The sequence below is a fragment of the Silurus aristotelis genome (assembly GCF_946808225.1).
Source record: "Silurus aristotelis genome assembly, chromosome: 7".
In the NCBI taxonomy this organism is placed as follows: Eukaryota; Metazoa; Chordata; class Actinopteri; order Siluriformes; family Siluridae; genus Silurus; species Silurus aristotelis.
The window spans coordinates 23,155,759-23,173,324 of record NC_139580.1 but is presented as its reverse complement, the minus strand read 5'-3'; the positions used below and the strand labels follow the sequence as shown (position 1 = coordinate 23,173,324).

At 38.5% G+C, this 17,566-nt stretch overlaps 2 protein-coding genes across 5 annotated transcripts in view; both read left to right on the top strand.

Moving 5' to 3' along the window:
* The first annotated feature begins 2,463 nt into the window (after positions 1-2,463).
* pclaf (PCNA clamp associated factor) lies at positions 2,464-3,929 on the top strand. Its single transcript, XM_083545652.1, has 4 exons — positions 2,464-2,621; positions 3,244-3,330; positions 3,502-3,676; positions 3,760-3,929. Exons 1-4 carry the CDS (start codon positions 2,576-2,578, stop codon positions 3,794-3,796), a joined length of 345 nt encoding a protein of 114 aa, XP_083401778.1. The 5' UTR covers positions 2,464-2,575; the 3' UTR covers positions 3,797-3,929.
* Positions 3,930-5,401: 1,472 nt separating this feature from the next.
* The window catches only part of LOC310728654 (casein kinase I), a 32,759-nt gene continuing 20,594 nt past the window's right edge, over positions 5,402-17,566 (top strand). For 3 of the 4 annotated variants that reach the window (XM_083546420.1, XM_083546419.1, XM_083546417.1), the window contains exon 1: positions 5,410-5,637. The gene's annotated coding sequence lies outside the window, so the exon portion shown is untranslated. Of the gene's footprint in view, positions 5,638-17,566 lie in introns of all 4 variants that reach the window. The other variant, XM_083546418.1, reaches the window with a different exon arrangement.

Here is a 17,566-nt window from a genome sequence, read left to right as displayed (position 1 = left end):
AAAAGCTAAAAAAAAAATGCAGTAAGGCCACGAGATATGCGAATACTGGCTGACTAACAAAAATGTGAACAACACACACGTGTTAATAATGGCTTTTATTCTTGCTGCATGAGATACCAGTCTTTGTTGCAGCACTCAGTTATACTGTGTCTCTGTATACTTCTGATAGGTTCTAAAGCTGTGGCATCATAATGATGGTATTAATAGGTGGACAAATTAAGGTAGGGCACCAATAAAGGCCTAGGTGTGAAATGCATGGCCTGCCACCCTTGGTTGTTTAGGTGAATGGTTAGTTAGTAATTTGGTTGGTTGCTTAATTTGTTAGTTGCTAAGTTAGTTAGGTATTTACACCCTACAAAGACTTCTATGGCCTGAATGAGCCAGAATACAACTCCCTAAACGAGAAACAAGGAATTTGAGTGATCACGATTCAAACTTGTATAATTAAGTTATGTAAAAAAATCTCTATTGAGATTTTATTCTAGAAAAGATTTGGAATTAAAGAATTAACGTTTTAATGATTATATTATTAATATAGACACCATATTTTGCCACTTGTATTTAAATCTAAATCATATACGGTATATGTAATTTTGCTGGCTTTTGGAAAGGGTGACGTGCAGTATTAAATTCAACCACTAGGGGCCAGGAGAGACCACAAGCCATGCTTCTTTCTCCACACAAAATTGACATTAAATGTAATATAGATAAATAGAAGCAAATATGTAATAATATATACATTTATAGACAGTGTAACCATAAATAGTTACTGAATGTATGCTTTTTAAATAAAAATGAATTAAAATTGTAATCTGTCAGCAAATTCCTTCTGAAAGGGACCTGATGAAAGCAACCCAATCCTAAAACAGAATTTTGGTGTTTAAATTAAGTTTAAATCCAGTTCTACTCCAGTCTGAATGAATCTTGATAGGTCATGGTAGCTCATTAGCCGCTCATCATAAGGAGGGTGTTCTTAGAAAGTGAGCTCTTTGCCTAATATGCTTTCCACGAGGTTCTAACAGGGCAAGTGCAGCCGTTTGTTTACTAAGTTATGCTCATGCAACCAGGAACCTCTTCAAGAGCAACAAAAAGTGTAAAGATCCATGTATTACCACAACACAGATATTAATTTAACATGGCCATTAGAGCTGATTTATTCCTGAACCTTCAACTACATACTGCATCACCTAAAATGGCCCCATTAACACCATTATTTTAACATGGATTAAAAATGTCTCTTTATTTTACACTTGTTGTTAGTTATCAACCACTTTGATTATTGAATTATTTATATATTAGGAAATGTAGTAATACACAGCTCTTTATTAAATTTTTGGCATGGGCATGTATAACTAACTTTCCCTGTCAGTTACCAAATAAAACCACGACAGAGGTTTTTGTTGAACTTTCCAGAAAGTTTGGTAACAATGGCATTTTAGTTGTAGTTAGATTTAATTCCGTGGTGATTATTCATATTTTCAACATTGTACATGAATACTGAAGACATCAAAACTATGAAAAGACATGTATGGAATTATGTAGCAAATAACCCAGAACACATTTTTGCCATTTAGCAGACACCCTTGTCCAGAAAGGTTGAACAGCTGAAGAGTTAAAGGGCCTTGTTTAGGGACACAGCTACCACTGCCAAAAACATTTGTTTTCTATATTTTCGATTCTTCAAAGTAGTCACTTTTGCTTTAATAACACCCTTGGCATTCTCTCAGTCAGCCTCATGAGGTAGTCACATGGAATGGTTTTTCCAACAATCTTGAAGAGTTCCCAAAGTTGTTGAGTGCTGGTTGGCTGCTTTTCCTTCGCTTTCCAGTTTTCATCTCAACTCATGTTCAAAAACCAAATTATGAATGACAACAAATATACCAAAGGAACTCATGACAAGGCACATCTGTGAACTGGAAACAATTCCAGGTGTCTTCCTTATGGATTTGATGAGAGGATGACTTGTGCCAAGATGTAACCAGCTAAACTTTGGACAATGTAAAATATACAAATATTTTGAGTTGTTTAGCAGGTTTTTGTTTACTGCACAATTCCATAATTCTTTCCATAATTTATAGTTTTGAATGTAGAATGTTGAAAATAAAACAAATAAAGAAAAACCACTGAAGGAGAAGGTGTGTGCAAACTTAAGGAGTTTTAACCAACCACTCAAGTTCAACTAAAGCCCAAGTAATATAATATAAGCCCAGGTTTACAGTGCAACTGCATAAAAGTCTGCATAATAGAAAACCATAATTTCAAACGTATTTGTTCTAGCAGTTAAAAAAGGTGATAAATTAATATACCGAACTGTATTAAATACAGTCTAATTGTTGATTACCCACATTACAGTCAGGCAAAATGCAGGGCATACTAAATCGAGGTCCAAGTGGGCGTGGCCTCAATCCTGTCGCTCACAATCTCCCCAGCGTTTGGTCGAGCGCGCGAGTGACGTTAACGCGCACGCCCCGCCCCCAAGTCGAACTCGCGTCGGACTCGCTTTTAAAACGCTGGCGGGAAGTGCGCGCGTTTGTGTTTGGTGTGCACGCGGCGGGGGCGCGCAAAACGAGCCGAAATGGTCAGGACGAAAGCAGATAGTGTTCCTAGCAGCTACAGGAAAGGTGAGGTTATAATAATAATAATAATAATAATAAGATGCACAGGAACGACTTTCTAGTCGTTTTTGATATTTTTTTTATTTCGTATCCGGTTTGTGTTGAAGCTCTGAGCTGCCTTTATGTTCTCTTCATGCCTCTCCCGCCAATTTGTTTTTCCATCATATTATCTAGTCAAGATGCAAAATCTTGACAAAGACGTTTTCGGTTTTTCTTTCTTATATAAACGCTATTATTTTATTTTTATTTTGATGCAAAACCCAGTTTATAAATGGACGTTTTGACATTTTCGCTCAATGGTTTCGCCCGTGTGTCTTGTGACCTTTGTGACCTTGTTGTGGTGTTCTGTCAACCGTGAGGTGTTTTTTTTTTCATAATATATAAACATTTGATGATAGATAAAATGTCAGAAAGTGGTTTAAGTCTGGATTTAGCTCCCATTTAAAGATGGTAGCTCGGGTAAAGCTCAACCCCAGGAGAAATGGCGCCAGATTTGTTTGGATGAAGAGGAGGAAGAGGAGGGGATTCATGTGGGCGCTGCCTGTATTTCCGTTTATATGGATTGAAAGCTCTGTTTTTCTTATACATAATTTTTAATGCATGTTTTTTTTATTTGCATTATCTTTAGCTGTTGCTGCTTCTGCACCCAGGAAGTCACTTGGTGCCTCCAGTTCAGGAAACTCCTCCAACAGCAGCCCTCAGGCCTCCACCCCAGGTTCTGCTCATCTCCACTGCTCATTCCTTCTCAAATCTCAAAATATTTTGGTCTTTATTTGGCTATTAAATACCACTTCATGGTTGTTTTCCCCCTTTTTTGCAGCCATGTCATGTTTATTTGGATGTACTTTGAGCATGATGTATTAATAAAGCTGTTTTGTTGTTGCAGGGAAAAGTAAGTATGCTGGTGGGAACCCGGTCTGTCCCCGTCCGACTCCGACGTGGCAGAAAGGCATTGGGGATTTCTTCGGAGGCCCGGGCAGAAAGCCGGAGAAGGAGAATGTGCACCCCGTTAGTGATGGAGAAGAGGCCGGGGGCAGCGGCGTGTCCAAAGCACCCAGGAAGTACGTCTCGATTGGTTTCATTTCATTCATTGTGTGTAAAATTCATGTTTATATTGTCAAATGTTCTGCTTTACCGTGTACAGGTCCAGACCGCTTCCAGATGAAGACGAGGAAGATTAGGTCTCCTTGTATGCTTTATTGAACTCTATTGGTCCATGACAGTCATGATTTTTTTTTTTTTGTATATCTTTGTACATAAATATTTTGATGTTGCTTACATTTTTTTTGTACAGAAGTTAAATAAACCTTTTTTTTAAAGCCACTAATGTGTTCGGGCTTATCTTAGAATGCATACCCTCTATTTATCAAAGCAAACAAATCTAGAGCACCTGAATTATTACAGTAATTTATATATAATATATATATATATATATATATATATATATATAAATAATGGTAAGCTTGAAGTATATAGACTGTGCCAAATATTTGATCTACATGATTAAAAAGATGGGGGTTAGGAGGGAGTACCATGAGAGAAAAATGTGATTAAGCTAACATTGAACAATCGTAAAGCATGTATTGAACAATCCAGGACACTTCTGGAAAGTATAAGGAGAGAGACCTGGGTCTGGTTGAGATTTATTTTTTATTAAAAAAGGTCTAAAATAATCATAACAAACAATCAGAACCAGTGCAACCAGGCCACGAATTAATTTCTGTCATGGTGGTATTACAGACAGGGTTTTTATAGTGGAAAGTTTTAAAGAGGAGAATTTTTTTTTTTTATATAAATCTGCAAGAATGAAAGGGAAAGGTTATAGGACTGTGGTGAGACCTGCGATGATGTATGGCTTAGAGACCGTAGCATTGAGTAAAAGACAGGAGGTGGAGCTGGAGGTAGCAGAGCTGAAGATGTTGGGAGTGATGAGGATGGACAGGATTAGATATGAGTTTATTAGAGGGACAGCACATGTAGGACGTTTTGGAGACAAAGTGAGGAAGGCGAGATTGAGGTGGTTTGGACATGTGCAGAGGAGGGACATGGGGTATATCGGTAGGAAAATGCTGAGGATGGAGACACCAGGAAGGAGGAAAAGAGGAAGGCCAAGGAGGAGGTTTATGGATGTGGTGAAGGAAAGACATGGAGGTAGCTGGTGTGGAAGATTCAGACGTAGAGGACAGAGGGGTTTGGAGACGGATGATCCGTTTTGGTGAACCCTAATAAGAGAAGCTGAAAGAAGAAAGTAGCAGAATTGGATTATTACATGTGTACCAAACTGGGAGCAGCAGCTCTGGGATACTTTTTGTATTATGGTGTTTTGTTTTGGTGATTTGTCTCAATAATAGTGGACTTGACTTGTACAATACAGTATGCAAAAGTGCCTTCAGCATGCTGAACCCTTTATGGATGAACCTGTTGTGAGAAGGTTGTGAATCGCTCACAACTAAACCGAAAGGATGCTGGAGGTGATCTTGCACATCTTCATGGTGTGAAAAAAAATAATAAATCCTGAAAAACCTGGGCCCATCCTGCCCTTTTTCATTTGCTCCATAACCCAGCTGAACAACTACACTAGTGATAATGGCGTCGTCCTAAACCGCATCATCACCCTACTCCCTTGGTGGTCTCAATAGCATATCATTGTGTCGTGCCCTGCGCACTCTTTCCGAGCAGTGACGCGCGGTTTGGAGCGCAGCCCGCCACCTGAACGAACGCACGCACGCACGCACACACACGCGCACAAAAACACGCCGCTTGTTACCCGGATGAACTGTTGTTCCATAGGCGGTGCTGTTCCGGGACTGAGAGAGAGAGAGAGAGACTGGGGGGAAGGAGATACTGATCTGTTCGAGAGGATTTAAATACATATATATACACATCTATAAATGTATATATAACTATACAGAAATATATACGTTATTTATTTAAAAACCTATTGCACAAACGAAAAGCGACGGCCTGGGAGTGTATATTCGCGGACATGGACTGAGAGACACGACTTCTGGTTTAATTTCAGGTTAGGAATCCAAATGTACTTTCCAATATGCTGAAATGCTGTTTGTGTGTGTGTGTGTGTGTGTGTGTGTGTGTGTGTGTGTTTGTGTGTGTGTTAGCACAGCTGAGTGTGTTGCTGTGCTAACTTGAGAGCTAGCAACAGCAAACAAGCTCAAGCTGACCTCTTGATGTTCAGGACCTGATGGATGATCGAGCTGATCAGGAACACGCCTCGATCCTTGACTGTAGATCTGCCATTTTAGGATTCAGAGTTACCCAAGCTGTCTAGATTGGTTTTCCGATCTCTTGGATAATGTTCCAGAGAGCTAGAGCTGATTGATGACTTTCTAGCAGTGATGGAGAGAGGAGATGTGCCTGAGATGTGCCTGAGAAGTCAGCTACAAAACCCTATAAATATAACATCAGTCTGAATTGTAGCAGTTTGTCTGATAAAATGTTCACAGAACATCTTTTGGGTTTCCTCCTCAGGACATTTTTACTTACCCCCTATATCCTATCCGGTTTGGTGTTGTTATAAGCATATGCCTAGTGTCAGATTTCTCACCCTAACCTGCTATGATCTTGATATTTCCTCTGTTTCCTCTTTGAGCAGGTGAAGCTCAGATCTTCTGGATCATCCTTTTTGATCAGCCCATAGAAAGTCTTCTAAGGAGTGGTTCCATTTAAATCTTTACCAGTAACGATTCGTCTATTTTCATTTTGAGCTCTGAGGATCATCTGGTAAATACCCCATAACACTCCTGACGTCCTCTCAGCGGTCTCTGCAAGTGTCTGTCTGCAAGTTCTGTGAAACCTCAGAGGTGTGATGGTGGTGATTGTGTTCCCATGTTCGAGTCGGTAAACAGAACCTAGTGCAAAATACGTCATATCCTGGTCTGATGCGAGTTCAGTGCACTCGTATCGAAAATGAGCACGTGTCTTATCCGAGGATTTCATACGGACGAATATTTATCAATCACACAATCGAAACGGTCCAGGTTTGAACTGAAACGAGTGTTTTTGATCCTAGACGATTGAAGTTTAAATTGGCCCAAGGGACACCAGATACCAGACGTACCTTACAAACGTCACGCTTTCTCCTGATAACATTGAGACTCACTTCTGAGGCAAGTTGTCATGTTATAGGATAGCGTTCTGAATGTACATGTCTTTTGAGCGTTATAAACCAGTTGAACTAGACAAGATTTTCCCATGGCACTAGTGCTGCTAGACGCAAACAGCATGCTGTCATTCTGTTGCTGCACGTTGCTGTTGTGAAACTCGTGAGTTAAGGTGTTAATGGAATTGCCATTTTAAAGCTTTTTTTTTTGTTTTGTTTTTTTTAAATATAAATGTCTTATGTTTTGGTTTTGATTGTGTTTCCTGAAAAATTGTGATGACTCATCCAGTTTGTGTCCAATCAGGTGCTCGTCTGCATTCCCCAGATAAACAAGCAGCGTGGGTCACTTTACAGAAGCAACGTGTTCGCATCAGACTTTGGTCATTCGTGTAGTTTTTGTTTGGAACTTTCCCAGAAAGTTGTTCCCTTTGGGTGGAGTTTAGATATGTGTACTAGTGTTTATTCCTCTTCCACTATAAACAACTATAAACACTGCCAATAAAGCCACTAAATGGCAATATATTCTGCCAGTACGGCCACTTAAATACTGTGATGTGCAGTCAGTTAGTTAATATGGTTCTGATGAAAGTGGGCAGAAATTATCCTATCTGTTTTTCCTGATCTAGTTATTGCTCTTGTTGCGTTTTTTCACAAATAGGAGTGTTTTTTTTAATGTCAGATTTCAAACCCGGCTTATTCATAATCTTGTCAATAAAGAGGTTTAAATGGGGGGAAAATAGAAAAGAAAAATCTGACATTTGAAACAAATTTGCACAAAGAGCATCTAGGTTACATATTTCTCTTCTTGACCGATGCATGCGTTAGGTAAAGCGACTGTTAATTCGGCGATTAAAATATCGAAGTATTTTGTAGAAAAACTGCTCGCTTGCAGCTGTTGAGATCAAGGTCAAACCATATTTTCTATGATTGGGTGGCTCTTTCAGTGCAACCGTCGCCAGCATTACTTCTCCATCGTAGATTAAATTAACGTTCCCTTACAGTGGGGTTCCTTAAACCTGGATTATCCGATAATCCAGAATCCTTTCCAGATAAGAGAAGAACAATGAGTTTGAGTTACATTTCCTGGGTAATGCAGTGTCCGGGAACAGCGAAAGGGGTATTGCTGACATCTCTGAGGTGGTCAGACGAACATGTTACGCTCATAATTGGGATAAAGCATTGGTTGTGAGATGGTTTCCTGTGTATTTTTAAGTATTTCCTGAAATAAAATCATTGTAGCTAAAAAATATACAAATCTAAAAACTTATAGAGATACTTTTTAGTTTCTCTCGTACTACTTTATTCTTGTTATTGTTTGCTGCATTCTCAATTAGATTATATGTAGAAAATGCCATATTCTGGTGATCTGGAATCAAGCTAAGATTTCTTTTTCCTATTCAAACCTCTTCTCTAGGACCCAGGTTTGAGAAATACTACACAACTGAAAACGAGCTCGGATATATTACATTTAAAATTATCATCAGGCGCAGGTGATCACACGACACTAGATGCAGATGTTGATGGGGTTCTAGCTTTAAGTTGCATGGTTTTCACACTTCTACATTTAAACTGCCAATCCATGCTTGATGTGTGACACATCTGACATCTGATGCTTGAGCATTCGTGAGGGTTCCATTGAATGAAATCTCTATTAAGGATGTAACGATACACAATATACGACGTTGACTGGATCTGAACGCCTCAATGTGATACATTTTCAATCCTAAAACATGAAGAGAAGTCTCTTTCACATTTGAAGGTCAGGAGGTTGAGACCTCGCAATGCCAAGCTGCCACTGTCGGCCCTTTCTGCATCAGGGGTGCTGTATCATGGCCGGCCCTGTTTCCGAACTCTATGTGAAGTGAAATCTGTGCTGTAATGTTTGTGACATTCTAAAAGTACAATAACTAAAACAACAATGCACTCGTGTGATCAGCCATTCGGCCACTTGCCTGGATAAAGCACAATAAAACTGCCCCAGAATTGAACAATTCTTCATTTAGCATGAGTAAAGCAGTGTATTCACCACCTTTTACTGCAAGCTACCTCTAGTGGTTAAGATGCAGCGCTCTCACTGTTGCGACCCGGGTTCGATCCCCGGTCAGGGAACCATCCCCAGCCACTCTCAGTGCCGGTCCCAAGAACGGATAAATTGGGGAGGGTTGCGTTAGGAAGAGCATCCAGCGTAAAACGTGCCAAATCAAACGTGCGGAGGATCCGCTGTGGCGACCCCTAACGGGAGAAGCCGAAAGAGAGTTTTTTTTACCGCAAGCTACCTATACTCTTTGAGTCACACGACTCTCGGTAGCCCTAGATTTGTTTTTTTTTGTGCATTCGACACAGAAAATGTCTTCTGAATGAAACTGGACGCTCCCCTTCTGAAAGGTTTTTACGTTTGCTTTGTGTTTTCATCTAGTTTTAGGCAAAGACACAGAAGAGCGATGTCGGACACGTTTTGCGTATTAGCGCCGGTTTGCCATACACACGTTTGTTCGATTCAGCACACTGTAACGTGACCTTAAATGTTTGTTGTCATCTTCAGAAAAGAAGAATAAAGCTCGCTGTTAATTAAAGCCAGCTGTTTTCCCCCAAGCTAATAAGTTAGTACCTTAGCATGCTAGCATAGAAAATATAAATAACTTTATATATGAAGTGAAATGGAATTGCAGCAGTAGTGAAAAACTACAATAATAGATCTAAAAGTTATTGCACGTGACTAATTATTAGTATTGCACTGAGATTATTGCACATAATCACCCCAGATATTAACAATATATAAACAACAAATGAAGTGTGAGTGGGATTTTATTGATTTGATTACATAATAATGTAACTTAGTATTTTGTATGCTCCATAAATTCACCAAATTCAGTACCTTCATAGCAAACGATATTTCATGGTATTGTTACGAATCTTAATCTAAAATAATAGAACGTCTGTTTGGCTCGTTATAGGTCCTCTCATAAGCATGCTGGTCATTCTATGAATGTTGGATATGCAGGGTCTGTGATTATGTATGCGTCTGATAGATCTGCACCTTGGTGAAATAACGGATGTAGGAAATAGTACGTATTTAATTCTCCTATAATAAAACACTTTCTGCAGTCATTCTCTTTGCTGAACATTGAGATTGGTAGCGTATATTCTGCTCTAGGGTAGATGTAAAGCCACTGACTGCACCAACTGACTCCAGAAATGAGTAAATTGAGGATCCTAAATGTGGGAGTTCTGTAAACTCAATCGTTCTAGACCAATTGGCCTCTCTCCATTTATCTGATTGTTAAAGGTATAAGAAACGGGACTAGTTGAGGAAATAATGCACATGATGATGCAGATGTAGGTGTGAGGGCAGCTTTCACTGACCAGTCTGACTTGATTCAAGTGATTTAGTTAGGAAATGCCGTCTAGGAGTTAAGCGTAAGCATTTAATTCGAGATTTTAGGTCGTATTAGATGGTATTTTCCACAGGATTCCATCGACGTGTTTACTGTGATATCCAGCAAAGTACAGTAATAGACATGAAATAAGATTAGCATATCTACTGATTTTGCAGCATGGACGTGTATATTTGCATATCTCACCATGTGAGCAGGATATTGAGACATTAGTTAAGGTGAGCAGTAATAGCAGGAGCTGCGACTAATAAGTGTTAGCCATGTGCGGTGGTGATTACCAGCAGCAGCAGTATAATTTTGGTGCCTAAGGGATTTGTGCAGTCTGTTATTGAGACAGGTTACAGTATAGGCCACAAACGGTTTTGATCTCGGTTTGTCTGGTATCTCAGCTCTTGAGAGACTGTATCATCAAACCAAGTACTGATTGCAATGTTCTTTTACTACCAAAGCGAAGACCACGCGACGTGTACGTAAACAAAGCGTGTGTGAGGGGCGAACCACGCAGTCGAGCGCTCGCTGAATCTGTCTCTCAAATGGCTTCCCGTTGAAAATGACCTGAAGTCCAGCGTGATTGGAGCCCTGGCTGAACCTTTTAAAGCATTGAATTATACATGATCTTTCTCAGATTGAGTGTCTGCGTCTTGTATGATGCCCGAGCTGTGCGCTGGTGCTCTACATGATCGCCTCATGGCATTGTATTTATTTATTTATTTATTTATTTTTACCAGGTTTGGTCAATGGCAAAGCGAATAGTATTAAATGTGTGTTGGCTGCTCACCAGGCTGCGTGTCTGTGCTGCAGCTACTCTTAGAGACCACGCCACATCAGGATCTCTATTCGCTCTGGGTTTGTCCGATCTGACAGTGGAACATTTCATCGTTTCAGCCCAGGCATGACATGTTTCTCGCACTACCACAGCGATGGCTCATGTCTCATCTCAGCAGTCAAATGTGTTTGTATTGTGCAGTGCGAAAATGTTCTAAATAACAAATTATTCTCTGATTCGACCTGTTGAAGGGGTGATTACAGATCAGAAATAGCTTTAGCTAGCTCTCTAAGTGTCCCAACTCTCAAATGCTGCCCAGTCTCCCCTTTTTTTGTTTGCTTGTAAACCTTATTCTTTGGGCTAAAACCTGTAATAAACACGTTCCTGAGGTACCAGTGACCACTGTTCCTGTCCCTTTCTTCTCTTTGGAAGAATCTGCTTGATGTCATGTCTTACCTACAAAGATGGATGGAGTTCTCTTTAATTGGAGACCAGCCTAAAGATCCTCAGAAGTTACTGAGCAACTCAAGAACTGGATTAACAAAGGATGGATTTGGACTGGAATTAATTTCAACAGTCTGCTACAATGGTTTAGGTCTGCAGTTTGCATGAACAATTCTGCATTTAAGCGTCCATTAGGAAACAGTACACCTTAACAGGTATGGAGCTGTAATAAATGTACATTCGGTGCCACTCAGATAAGGATTGTTTCCCGTTTGAGCCTGGTTCCTTTTGAGGTTCTTCCCTCATACCATCTGGGGGAGTTTTTTCTTGCCACAGGTTTGCTCAATGGGGATAAACATATAAGGAACAAACCTATAGGCACTAAACTTACACATTTCAACTTTGTCTCAGTAAAGCTGCTGTTTATTGTTAATTAGAATTAGAATCAGGTTTATTAGCTAAGTGTGTTGACACACACGGAATTTGGTTTCAGCTGTTAGTGACTCTGAAAGTACAGACATAAATAACACTGTACATTCAGCTTGGACTATACAAGACAATACAGACAAGACCAGACAATACACACTAAAAAAGCACTATACAAATAAAACTGAATTGAATTTCTATTGAGCTATTTATGTAAATTAAAGAATTAAGCTCTTTATTCTCTTCTAACAAAGTTCCTAATGTGACATTTCATTTTTATTTTTTTTTGCACCCTTTAAAAAAAAGCCAGCAAGTCTTTGGTCTGGATTACGGATATGAGGTGTGGTGTTTGTTCACACCTAAAAGATGTTCAAATCTGGCTAGTATTTTTTTTGTTTGTTTTCTCTTGATATTTAGCTTGGTGTTGACTGAGGGTTTGTGTCAATCATATCTACAGTTCAGTAGTCAAATCCTTCTAGTGGACATTAGCTCGTTAAAAATCCAACAATTCACCACACACACAAAAAAAAACCCCAGGGAAAATGGAATCTGTGTTCTCTTACCTGAAATTGTTATATTACTTTAACTTTAAAGAAGAAAATTGATCAAACTTGCAGCCAACCAAGTAGCTTGTTGTCATTGTGGTAGCTCTGAAATGATTACTTGTCTGATGCAATTTAAAAAAATCTACAATCTAGCTTACGACCCTTGTGATTAGGCTACCAAAGTTTTATGACGTTTGGATTTTTAAGTGATGAGGAAATTTAGAATTTGAATTTAAGGAAATTGAGTCATTGGTATCTCAATGTAGGGTCCTTTCCATCGCTCAAGTTCATGTATTCACTTTGCCGATTCACAACTTTTGGGAGGCAACCAAGACATACCCTGTGTGAAGGAGTTAAATGACTGCTCTTACTCAGTTTCATCAGTGTTTCCGCATACCTGATTCTATCATCCCTCGTTCCATCACAAATCACAAATGTATTTATTTATCACAGCTTGTATTTTTGTATGCATCAGGTGGTAGGAATCGCAAGCTGCCCCAGTTGCCCAGACCAGCACTTTTAATAATAAAGAACCTAAATGAGCTCATAATTCACCAGCAAAGTCACAAAGACTTGCAAGGACAGACTTGCATGCTTCCCAGACCCTAATCTGTCACTGACCTGGAGAATACAAGGAAATGAGTATGTACCTGTATGATTTAAAAAATCTTCTGCTTTAAATTATTAACAGAGTGCTTAATGTAGTGCACACACTGGACACGTGATTAAATATTTAAAGTTATGAAATATGCATGTTTAACATGTTAAAGCGACACTACAGCCAAAATGTATGTCAAGTTGTAGGATGAATCTGTTCTGAAGCTTCTTCTAAAGTCGTAGCAAGTTCTGAAAATTCTGCAACCGCTTTTGGGGATGAATTTTATTATTATTATTTTTTTTAACCAGCAAATTCAGGGTATAATTTAGCTTTAATGATTAGCATGACCGCAGCAGAAATATTCTTCAGATGAGATTTCTTTGGATTTGCACACATTTAGAGCGGAGGTGGACGATGAGAAGTTAAGGGCAGATCGTATTTAAACCTCGTCAGACCTAAAAACTAGTCAGCCCAGTTCAGTACATAAAAAGCACGTTTTGTGGATTTTTTTTTTTTTAAGATACTTTTAGATCTCTCTCTCTTTGTCCTCTGATTTGAACTGCTGCCTGTGCATTATTAAGCGTACTTCATATTTCTTCTTTTATACAGCGTTTAACTTTGAACAAAAAGTCTACCCATTTTGTCTGGATTTTCCCTCCTGTGTATTTACCACATCCTGGTTCAGTGCACTCTTTTACTGATTTTGTTATCTGATTTGTCATTGGAAAAAAAAGTGTACATTAGAATATTGCATAACAGGTTAAATGAATTTGTTATTTATCTCCGGTTTTATACCATAAAGTCAGTGTTGATCATTACTACAGTTTTATACCAAGGTCCAATTGGCTGGAAGGAAGTTCCAAGCAGTTTAATCACTCCTTTTTTTTTTTATGTCTTCGTGTTAAAAATAATAAATAACCATAATATACAGTTGCAGTCATACATGCAAAGTAAAGCAGCAGGTAAAATTTTTTTTCCTAATTACCATACTGAGCTGAATGGATGATTCTTTGAGTGTCGTGTAAGGAATATGGTGAATATGGCGATTTTGATAAACAGGCGGAGTTGAATTTGACCAACTGGAGAGGAAAAAAGTAAACAATAAAAAAATAACAAAAAGGGCACAAGGAATTAACACCAACAGCTTAATTGTTAGTAGATAAGCAGACGTGTAATTCACACAAGCTCTCCAGCACGCTCTCTCTCTCTCGCGCTCTCTCTTTCTTTCTATTGAAACTCATTCGATTAAGTTGAATCATCCCACACTTCTTTATCTATGTGCAGTTTAGAGTGGGCAGAATATTATACATCTTCTTCTTCTTCTTTTTGCTGCTCCCATTAGGGGTCGCCACAGCGGATCATCCGTCTCCATACCCCTCTGTCCTCTACATCTGCCTCTTTCAACCCAACTACCTGCATGTCTTCCCTCACCACATCATAAACCTCTTCCTTGGCCTTCCTCTTTTCCTCCTTCCTGGTGGCTCCATCCTCCGCATTCTCCTACCGATATACCCCATGTCCCTCCTCTGCACATGTCCAAACCATCTCAATCTCGCCTCCCTCACCTTGTCTCCAAAACGTCCTACATGCGCTGTCCATCTAATAAACTCGTTTCTAAAGAATCTTATACATATGTATATAAAATAATAAGGAACCATTTGTTTTTATGTATTGTCACTTTTGTGCTGCACACATCAGTTAGCTTTATCGATGCTGGTAAATGAGCATGACTAGGTGTGCATTACACAGTTTTTACTGCACTTCGCTGAGGCAGTCTCACTCCGCTTCACATCCGCCTTCCACATCATCATTTCAGATCTGTATTATGCACAACTTTCCTTGGATTATCCTTTACATAATCCAGGGATTCACAAAACGCCAATAATTCATTTCCACATCTCCTCCAAAAGAAATATATCATATTAATGTTTAGACTTATGATACCGCTGGAATAAAATCAATATTTTGGTTTGTCCGATTCTTTCCATTTTAAAATCTACACTTTGAGACCTACTCGATTGATTAGTCCGAGCCTAATGCTTAAAAATCATGACAGGGTAACATTATCTCAAGCATGTGTTTTGGAAACTCAGTCTGGGTGCATGTTTCCATAAAGCAGGTTATATGACACTACCTTATAGAGGAAGTTTTAGCCGACAATCAAACTGTAGCACAGATACCAAATTTATAATATTTATTCATCAACCATTAACATTTATGAGCTTCACTAATGCTTTACCAAACTCTTTGTCATAAGAGAAAGGTGAAGGCTACTCAACTTGAAAAACAAAAGCAAAAACAAATGCTAACAAATTTTAAATCAGCTCTTTTATCTCATTATAATTTAGTAATAGTCATAATATAATTTTAAACGTATAATAATAAACTTATATTAAAATGTAGCATTTCCAGGTCGATGACTGTAGACCTTAGTGTTCCAGTTCTTCTCGTATCACAAAGATGGAAGCTTCAGGGACAAACTTGCACTTTTCTTATTCATTCTTTATTAAGACATGATCTGTGTAAAGCTGCTCTGAGACGATGTTCATTGTTAAAAGCGTATTACAAATATAACTGGATTGAATTGAAAGCTCTAGATTGACAATAGCCCAGGCACAACTGTGGCTTTAGGAAAATAAGGCTTGCCAAGGTTGTAGTGGAGAAACTCCAGAGTTCTGCACAGAGTCCTGACCTCAACCCTACTGAACAATTGTGATCAAACTGGAACCTCCTTACCAAAGCCTGATCTCACTAATGCTCTTAGGATTAAATGAGCACAAATCACAACCACACTCCAACAGCTAGTGGAAGACCTTCCCTGAAGAGTGATTATTATTATTATTATTATTATTATTATTATTATGATGGTGGTTGTTTGAACTTATAATTATAATTTATTATGATCTTCTGGTGTCTAAATATGTTTGGCGGATCTGTTTAGTTGCATCATTTGAAAGCAGCGATGTTCTTGTATTGAAATACTTCAGGTTCAGGTCATTGTGTTCAGTGGTTCTCAGCCATCATCATCAATATTATTATTATTATTATTATTATTATTATTATCATCCATATCTCTTATAATGAACTTGTCGCCACGATTTAGCACGACAATATTACACATTTTTATGAAGACTTGAGTAGATAAATAGAATAAATAGATTTGAGTAGATAGATAGATTTGAGTAGCACTGGACTGATTTTTTTTTTCCAATAGGAAAAATTTTATGCCAAATTTGTCTGGTTAATATGCCAATATTTAATGTTCAATAACTGTAAAAGAGTACAGTGGATATGAACAGTTTTGTTTACCTCTTACTACTACAAAACCCGAGACATTTGAGATTGAATATGAATAAAAATCCAACTAAGGAAAAAGCCAGTTCACTGAAGGTAAAATTGGTTGTTTTACTTGTATTTTGTTACATTTCGTCTGTACTTTCTCCTGCACTGGAAGCTCTTGTTGCCAAATCAGATTCCTTGTGTGTGTGTGTAAACATACTTGGTAATAAAGATATTTCTGATTCTGTAAAAGGATGTAGATGTTAAAAAATATGATGGTATTTATTTTTGCGCCTTTCTCCATATATAAGGTAAACTTTGAGCCTCAGTCGTGATAGGAAATAGAACACAAATGGGGGCGCTCTTTAGTTAGGGGAAAAAAAAATCACAACTGGTGGAGCTTCGTATTAATAAATAATTGCTAAATACCATCTGGCAACGATCACACCAGACAGATATTTGCCTTGATTTTTTTACCAGTGGATGAACTGATAAGGTTTTGAACTCCTCTCAGGGACTGGACTTGTTGGCGGTGGAGATGTTTCCCTGCTGACACCATGGTCACACTCCACAGGGCCAACATGTTGTTGTTCCATGCAACTTGATTGTATCACTTTACTCCACATAGCAACACAATGCAATGGTGGCGCATGCAACTGTTTTTGGTACAAACAATCTAACAATATAGAGTGGCAGCTAAACACTTCAGAATCCTTAGTTAGCATTAGATTATTGAACATACAATAGTAGTCATGTTTTGTGCTGTGAGGTTTTAATTAGGTTCAATTAGAACCATAATTAGCTGGTGGTGCAGTCGATTCATCCCAAAGTCTATAGCAGGCCACTTAAAATGTGTCCACTTTAAATTTAAATCATTGCTTCACGGACCTGACTTTGTGCGCAGGCATATTGTCAAGCTGGAACAGGTTTTTTTTTTAAGTTCACGTGAAGGGAACATTTAAATCCAAGACATACGATACAATTACGTGCTTTGTGTTCACACCCTTGTCTCACAAATTGTTTTATTTATAGCAAACAGAAAATGAAAAGTAATGCAGCTTCCTGTCAAAGTTTACCTGTTTAATATGAAAAATACCAATCTGCAAGGTGTCGTGCAGTTTTCAAAGCCATGTGCACTCCAAAAGTATATAAAAGTAATGACCAAATACATACAGGGCATTATAATCACCAAAATCTACATCGTTTCATGATTATTGATACCGAGACAATACTTCTGCCAAAAATGTAACACTTAAGCCAAGTGCACACTGTGCGAACTCGCCCACGGTTTGGTCATCTGAGACAAATTTAGAAAATCCTAAAAGATTCCTATAATCCTAAACTAAAATCTGTAGTCTTTGATCGCTGGTTTGACATG

Coding starts and splice junctions, on each gene's coding strand:
- pclaf (XM_083545652.1), top strand. CDS start 2,576: ATGGTCAGGACGAAAGCAGATAGTGTTCCTAGCAGCTACAGGAAAG. Junction 2,622..3,243: donor TCCTAGCAGCTACAGGAAAG/GTGAGGTTATAA, acceptor CATTATCTTTAG/CTGTTGCTGCTTCTGCACCC. Junction 3,331..3,501: donor CCCTCAGGCCTCCACCCCAG/GTTCTGCTCATC, acceptor TTGTTGTTGCAG/GGAAAAGTAAGTATGCTGGT.